The 8,660-nt window shown below is 43.5% G+C and overlaps 1 protein-coding gene across 1 annotated transcript; it reads right to left on the bottom strand.

Annotated features, from left to right (window-relative positions):
• Window positions 1–103: 103 nt before the first annotated feature.
• On the bottom strand, window positions 104–8,654 carry LOC106533985 (histone-lysine N-methyltransferase SETDB1-A; the record flags this gene model as incomplete). Its single annotated transcript, XM_014030474.1, is given in 7 exon segments — window positions 104–554; window positions 642–761; window positions 859–1,049; window positions 7,448–7,521; window positions 7,597–7,798; window positions 7,920–8,069; window positions 8,349–8,654. Coding segments are annotated over 6 exon segments (1,037 nt in total), but the record flags the coding sequence as incomplete, so codon positions are not given.
• Window positions 8,655–8,660: the final 6 nt, after the last annotated feature.

Consider the following 8,660-nt stretch of genomic DNA (forward strand, 5'->3'; position numbering starts at 1 on the left):
AATCATATCTTATAGACATTTCGTATTGACTTGAAGAAAAAAAAAAAAACATTTATTAAACAATCAAGTTTATTTAAAAAAAACTACACAAATATAAATCAAATGAAAAGTTTGAAATTTTTTAATAAACTTTACTGAGGTAGTACACGTAGTAGTTTGACAATCTAATCAAATTTTTTCAGATGTTTATGGACCAAAGGTTACACTGAAAACAAGCTTTTCCATCATCACAGAATCCCAAAAAACATTCAAATGTTCTAACAGAACATTTGAGAATAGTGTTCCCCAGAAACAAACCCCGATTGCTCCCAAACAGGAAGCAGCAAATCTATATATTTTTAATTAAAACATTTAAAAACCTTTTATCAAAACTGACAGCTGGAAGAACAGGCAAACTCATGACCAAATAAGTACTCTTTCTATTTTGTGCCTCACCAAATATCAGGGGAAACCTAAAAAAAAAAAAAAAAACATTTCCAACAAATGCACCAAAGAGTAACTTTGTGCTGTTTTGAAACAGGTTCACCAGGTTATTTCTTGGATTCTTCAGCATCCTGAAGAATATAAAGAAGGGTGGGGGGAATCAGAAAATTAAAAAAATAAATAAACATTATCTACAAAGCATTTTCAGATTTATTTACCATAACTTAGGAAGGCTCATTCTTCTCTCCATTCGGTTTGGTCAGCATGTCCTTATTTATATTAATTATGTGTTCCAGGCGCATGGAGCCTCGGAAGATCCACTCTTTTTGTTGATCACACTTAAACACGATAACAGAGAAACAACTCAGTCACACCATCAACATGTATGTAAAAAATATAGTAAAAATACTTCAAAAAAAATTATTGGGTACTGACTGGAAAAACGACTCGAATCAAGCTGCAGTCAATCTCCAAGACCTCACACTTCTCCAGAGCATCGTTATAATGTACTTTCACCATCTGTCCAACCTTGTACTGCGTCAGCGGAGGGTAAGGCCACGACTTCAAATAACCCCTCATGTAACTCCTGTGGTTTTCATCAGGAATGTCATCCAAAGGGTCTTCCACTGTCAAGACGAAATGATAATAGAACAACAGGCTTGTTGGTCAAATTGTGATTCAAGAAATTATGGTTCATTTAATTAATGATATATTAATGCTATTGATTTGTGTTTATCTACTTTAACTGAATTCATGGCTTGTGGATGGGAATGTTGTGTGTGAAAACACAGATGTGAATGTTTATCTTTGTTACTTGTTTATTTAGCTTGCAGAGTAGTATTAAAGAAAGCACCGCCCTTTTGTATATAGCCCCTGCCTGGAGTTCAGTCTGCAGCCGAGCTCCCACCCCATAGAGCACCCCTTCCCTAAACCATTGTTGTGAAGACGTGCTTAAGTGGGAGTGTTAGAAACGGTAGGAGGTTCTTAAAAAGACAGAGGTCATTTTAAAGCATTTAGACACAAATTTATTTTTGATACATACAGAATATTTATAACTGACAGTATTATAGTTACTTGATTGTGGTTCACAATTGAACTATGTGCCTGGAAAGTAAATAATTACGCCCACCCCCGCCCCACTTCTCTACCCCTAAAAAAATAAGGATTTTATATTAGCTATAGTTTTACATCTACTTGCATTACAAATTTTGTTTGTGCTTTCAATCAATCGGGGGTTGGACACTCTTCCACTCTGGAGTTGCCCATGCTGAGAGGCACCGAGCAGGAGTGGGCATACTTATTGCCCCCCATCTCTGTGCCTGTACGTTGGGGTTCACCCCGGTGAACGAGAGGGTAGGTGGGTAGGTAGGTAGGTAGGTGGGTGGTGGGCATACTTATTGCCCCCCATCTCTGTGCCTGTACGTTGGGGTTCACCCTGGTGAACGAGAGGGTAGGTGGSTAGGTAGGTAGGTGGGTGGGTGGTGGGCATACTTATTGCCCCCCATCTCTGTGCCTGTACGTTGGGGTTCACCCCGGTGAACGAGAGGGTAGGTGGGTAGGTAGGTAGGTAGGTGGGTGGTGGGCATACTTATTGCCCCCCATCTCTGTGCCTGTACGTTGGGGTTCACCCTGGTGAACGAGAGGGTAGGTGGCTAGGTAGGTAGGTGGGTGGGTGGTGGGCATACTTATTGCCCCCCATCTCTGTGCCTGTACGTTGGGGTTCACCCCAGTGAACGAGAGGGTAGGTGGGTAGGTAGGTGGGCATACTTTTTGCCCCCCATCTCTGTGCCTGTACGTTGGGGTTCACCCCGGTGAACGGGAGGGAGGGTTGGTCGGTCAGTAAGTAATTAAAGTTTTATTTATAAAGCGCCTTTCACAAAAAATATATTCACATGGTGCTGTACAATCATTAACAATGTAAAATGGTGGAAAGACAAAATGAAACAGAATAAAACATAATAAAACATAAGCAACGTAATGAAACATCCAATCTAGATTAAATTCTAAAATTATAACTCGGACACACGGTCAATGCAGAGCAAAATATACAAATAATACACAAAACAGAGAGAATGGAGGAGAAAAAAATATGCCTGATGTTCAATCATAGAAAAACACATAGTTGGCGAGCATTCACTATGAAGGTAGGTTGGCATTAATGGTGAATGGTTATCTAAACGCTTGAGTAAAAAAGTGGGTTTTTAGGTGTTTCTTGAAGGAGACAATGTTATCAACGGAGCGCAGATTAAAAGGGAGATAATTCCAGAGCCTAGGGGCCACAGAGGAGAAGGACCGGTCACCACGCGTCTTAAAGCGAGTGAGGGGAACCATAATGAGATTTTGATCCTGTGAGCGGAGGTCCCGTCTGAGGTTTTAAGGGGAAGTGAGACTTTTAATGTATTCTGGGGCTTGGCCATGAAAAGCTCTGAAAGTGAGGGCCAGGATTTTGAACCGGATTCTGAACTGCCAGTGAAGTTCTGCTAGAATTGGGGAGATGTGGGTGAATTTGGAGGTTCGAGTTAGGAGTCTTGCTGCAGAGTTTTGGACAAGCTGAAGGCGATTTAATTATTTCTGGTTTAGGCAGGTGAACAAGCTATTACAATAGTCTATGCGGCTAGAAATGAAGGCATGAATTACCATTTCCAAGTCTGAAGTAGACAACAGGGGTCAGAATTTAGAGATATTCCGAAGAAGTAGCATGTGGAAACCAGATTCTTTATGTGTTTATCTAGAGACAGATCTGAGTCAAGATTTACTCCCAGGTTGCGCACATTCTGCTGGACAGTTGAACTCAAGGAGCCGAGATGTTCTTTTATCTTAGGGATTATATTATCAGGGGCCAGGATCAAGGTCTCTGTCTTGCTGAGGTTTAAGAGCAGCAAATTATCAGACAGCCACTGGTTAACTTTAGTGACACAATTTATGAGAGAGGTTAGCTTGTGGGTGGTGGAGTCATTAAAAGGAGCAGTATAGCTGCAGGTCATCTGCATAGAAGTGGTCGGATACGTCTGGGAAATTTTTGATGACCTCAGTCGGGGGGGTGGGGGGGGGGGGTGGAGCAGGAATAGAATTGGGCCCAGGATGGAACCCTGTGGAACTTCGCAGGTGAGTTTGGCTGAGTCAGAGAATGATTGGCCTAATAAGACTGAGAAAGAGAGGTCTGAGAGGTATGATGTGAACCAGTCTAGCACAACCCTGGATATCCCTATGTCTTTCAGATTTTGAAGTAGAATAGTGTGATCGACGGTGTCAAAGGCAGAGGAAAGGTCCAGTAAGAGGAGGACAGAGTACATGCCATCAGCAGATCATTTGATACACGAAGAAGGGCAGTCTCTGTAGAGTGTGATCTGCGAAAGCCAGATTGAAAGTGGTCGAAAAGATTATTTACATCCAAGTACGATGTTAGTTGTACTGAAACAATTTCCTCCAAGACCTTAGACAAAAATGGTAGCTTTGAAATGGGCTGGTAGTTATTCAGGTCAGATGGGTTTAAAGACAGCTTTTTTAATATAGGTTCCACAACTGCTATTTTAAAGGATCATGGGACACATCCTGATGTAAGAGAGAGGTTTAGCAAGTCCGTAAGTGAGGGTCCTACTACGTCGTAAACAGCTTTTAAGAATCTGGGAGGTAAGATGTCAAGAGGGGAGGCAGATGGTTTCATTTTTTGGATTATGGTCCCAAGATTATTCACAGTTACCAGATCAAAAGAAGATCAGGAAGGACTGAGACTGATCTCAGGGGGGATGGTTATGTGAAATGGAGCATGAGAGGGTTGAGTTGAAATGCTGCACCGGATTTTCTCAACTTTGACGACAAAGTGTGTTAGAAAGTTGTTGAGACTGGCAGGAGAATGGGCGGTGGGAGAGGAAATGACTGGGGAAACCAACGTGTCAATGGTGCTGAATAAGGCTCTGGGGTTTTTCTCAAAGCGGGAGACCAACTGAGCAAAGTATTGAGACCTAGCTTTTTTCATCATGGTCTGCAGTGATAATCTAAGATCTCTAAGGTGAAGACTGTGCACGTCTAAGCGGAATGACTTCCACAGATGCTCTGCCTGTCTACAGTTGCGTCTAGCAGAGCGGATGGTCTCATTTATCCAGGGAGTAGGTGTTTTAACAGTAGAGGTTTTAGTGGTTGTTACAGTACTGTCATTAAAAACAGTTGAACAATGATAGTCAAATAAATTGATAAAATCATCTAGTTGGTTTATATCAGCCAGGACAGATGGGTCAAAAGAGGCAGAAAAAGTGACAACAGCATCCTGTTTCAGAATCTTTTTCAGAATCTGCTCTCTAGGGGGAGGGGGCTCCAAGACAGAATTAACATCAAAAAACACACCGAAATGGTCGCTAATTTGCAAGTCCTCAACAGACACATTCTTTACATTCAAGCCCAGAGAACAAACCAAGTCCAACATGTGACCACGCTGGTGAGTGGGAAATGAAACATGTTGAATAAGGTTAAAACAATGCAGAATGGAGATTAAATCACGGGTCTCGCAATCTGTAGCATCAAAGTGAAAGTTAACGTCACCAAGCAGTAAAAGGCGGTCCAGTTTTATGACGGAGGATAAAAAATCTGCAAATTCTTTAAGAAAGTTTGTAGCTGGTCCAGGGGGGCGATAAATCAGGATACAGTAAAAAGTTTGTGAAGATCCGACCTTAATGGTCTGTGATTCAAACGATGAAAAGGTCCTTGTGCTTACCAGCCGGCAAAGGAAACTGTCCCGATGTAAGGCTGCAAGACCTCCACCGCGCCGATTCAGCCGAGGCGTCACGACCACCGCGTCATCGGGAGAGCGAAGTTCATTTAGGTGGAAATGATCATCCTTCTTCTGCTAAGTTTCGACCAGGAACATAAAGTCAAGATCTTTAGAGTGGAACAGGTCTTTCAGCAGAAGAGCCTTGTTGGAGATGGATCTCGTGTTTAGAAGAAGCATCCGGAGCGGTGAAGAGCTGGTGGGGTCCTGCGGTGGAACCAGGGGGATTTGGATGAGGTTCCTGCTGCGAGGTTTAGTCCCGGAGTCGTGGTTCCAGCTTTGTGAGGAAAACGTCGGAAAGAGACTGGGCCAGGAGCGATAGCCAGGAGCAGGTAGTCTCCCTCTGCCTACGGGAGGGAGGATGGGTCCTGACTGTTGTTTGTGCCTATGCGCCTAGCACCAGTTCAGATTACCCACCATTTTTGGAGTCCTTGGATGGGGTGCTGGGGAGCGCTCCTAACAGGGACTCCCTCGTTCTGCTGGGGTACTTCAACGCTCAAGTGGGTAATGACAGTGAGACCTGGAGAGGCGTGGTTGAGAGGAAGCACCCCCCATCCCCCCGGGCTGAACGCAAGCTGTGTTTTGTTATTGGACTTCTGTGCTCGTCATGGATTGTCCATAACAATAATAATGTTAGGTCCCTGTACAACCGGTGCCAGAGCTTGGTCCGCATTGCCGGTGGTAAGTCAGATTTGTTTCCGGTGAGTTGGACTCCGCCAAGGTTGCCCTTTGTCACTGATTCTGTTCATAACTTTTATGGACAGTATTTCTAGGTGCAGCCAAGGTGTTGAGGGGATCCGTTTTGGTGACCTTAGGATTGCGTCTCTGCTGTTTGCGGACGATGTGGTCCTATTGGCTTCATCAGATCGTGATCTCCAGCTCTCACTGGAGTGATTTGCAGCCAAGTGTGAAGCGGCCGGGATGAGGATCAGTGCCTCCAAATCCGAGACCATGGTCTTGAGCCTGAAAAAGGTAACATGCCGCCTCCGGGTTGGGGAGGAGGTCCTGCCCCAAGTGGAGGAGTTTAAGTATCTTGGGGTCTTGTTCACAAATGAGGGAAGAATGGAGCGAGAGATCAACAGGTGGATTGGTGCTGCGTCTGCAGCGATGCGGGCACTTTACCGGTCTGTCGTGGTGAAGCGGGAGCAGAGCCAGAAGGCGAAGCTCTTGATTTACCAGTCGGTCAACATTCCTACCTTCATCTATGGTCACAAACCTTGGGTAGTGAACGAAAGAACAAGATCGCAGATACAAGCGGCCGAAATGAGCTTCCTCCACAGGGTGTCTGGGCTCTCCCTTAGAGATAGGGTGAGAAACTTGGTCATCCGGGAAGGACTCAGAGTATAGCCGCTGCTCCTGCACGTTGAGAGGAGCCAGTTGAGGTGGCTCGGGCATCTGGTTAGGATGCCTCCTGGACGCCTCCCTGGTGAGGTGTTCCGGGCATGTCCCACTGGGAGGAGGCCCAGAGGAAGACCCAGCCTTGGGATTCCCCCAGATGAGCTGGCCCAAGTGGCTGGGGAGAGGGAAGTCTGGGTTTCTTTGCTTAGGCTGCTGCCCCCACGACCCGACCCCGGATAAGTGACAGAAAACGGACGGACGGACGGATTTCAATCAATAATGAGCTTTTTAAAGACTGAATGCATCTTTTTTTCCATTATCTTAAGGAGTGGAATTTTTTTTATTTAGTATCGGACACACATTTTACCAGCCACCATTTTTCTTTTTTGTGTGTAACCTTGAGGTATTTAGACGATTCATGGTCCTTGATGGTCTCTAATTTAACATTTCTGTGTGCCTACAATTAAGTACTGGAATTCAAAGTTTAAAATTCACAACAGGTGTAATCTTTTTTCTCCTCAAACCCATTTTTGTGTCAAAGGAAAGAACTGAAAGTTCTGTTCAATTATGTTAAACAGTTCTCAAAAGATAGTGGGGTTTGGGTAAAACTATTCTAGTGCCAAGACAGTCAAAATTGAATACATGGCTTTTTGAGGACTCTGGTTTTATTTCTGTTATCTCTCATTACCACAGACCTTGATTTTTGCTCCCCAGTTTTCAACCGCAATGAAGCAGATTTTTCAAATTGCAAACCTGCCTTGGTAGCTTGTGCATTGAATAAATTGACACGCCACTTCATACATATACCTACAATTGGCCAGTGGCAAGCACTAATTTCCACCCCTGATTATCATACAAACGTAAAGTTAAAAAGTATATAAATGATCTTTTATGTTCCAAAAAGATTAACTGTGTGAAACTTACATGGTTTGCACACCAAGCGAAGTGAAGGTAAGGGACAGTAGACCGGAGTGTGATCATCAATGAAGACCAGGAATCTACAAAAGTAAATATTAAAACTACTTTTCTTACAGGACAAGAGAGTTTGTTTGTGTTCAGAAATACCGACAAACCTCATGCGGTTTTTCCTGTTGGGGACCTCTGTCAGTATCCCAGGCTGGAAGTCTGCCTGGTCGCTCTCACTCTTCACCACCACACGAGCACCGACAAACAGGTTGTCCAGCAGTGGCAGAGTAACAGGGGCGATGTGGTGACTGGACACAAGGCATTTCCCCTTCTCTTCAAAAATAACCTTGTATTTCACCTTCCCATCTCCTGAAACAACAAAGGCAGCTGATGTTTTTACAAGCAACACACAAAAAATAAATAACTGCAATGATGATCTAGAGTGGAGTCCATTTTCTGAGTACTGGAACCACGGTGGTTATGTTTTTACCTTTTGTTATTATTTCTATAACTTTCCCTGGTTTCCAGCTCAATGTTCTCCTCCTGGCCAGGACGCTCATATTCACAGTGATCTCTACATGTTGCACTTTTGGAGGAGTATCTGTAGTTTTTTGGGACTGACCGTCAACAGGAGCTCCTCCTATCAGTGCAAAAAAAAAAAAAAGGCCCAAAATGTTCACATTTACAGATAAATTCATGTTTGTTTAGAGTCAACTGTCTCTAATATTCCAGAGTTTAATAATGAGGAAATCTAATTGGAACTATCCAATTAATTTTACCCCAAGTTTAGGATTTCAAAATTAAAGAGCCTGATGACTGACATCATCTTCTCTGCAGGTATGAAAATGACTCATCCAAGAAAATATCGACAGTCTATAATAGTTTTAAGATGAGGTGTTTTTAAATATAAGAAGTTTACCCTTATTGTCTGTGGACAGTGTGGCAGCTTTACTGGCGTTGCTCTGCGGACCGGTTTTTGTGTTGCTCTGTGATGATGTAGTTGTGTCCGCTTGTGGCGCTTTTGATGTAGTGGACTTAGTTGTTTTTTGTTTGTCCGACTCCGTTGTTTGTTTTTTGTCAGAATCTGTTTTTCTTTTCCGCAACTCCATGGTTTTTCTTTCCTTAGTCTCTGTATTTTTGCTTTCACCAGACTCTGTTGATTTGCTTTCACCAGACTCTGTTGATTTGCTTTCACCAGACTCTGTTGATTTGCTTTCACCAGACTCTGTTG

Source organism: Austrofundulus limnaeus, unplaced genomic scaffold (assembly GCF_001266775.1).
Source record: "Austrofundulus limnaeus strain Quisiro unplaced genomic scaffold, Austrofundulus_limnaeus-1.0 Scaffold1067, whole genome shotgun sequence".
In the NCBI taxonomy this organism is placed as follows: Eukaryota; Metazoa; Chordata; class Actinopteri; order Cyprinodontiformes; family Rivulidae; genus Austrofundulus; species Austrofundulus limnaeus.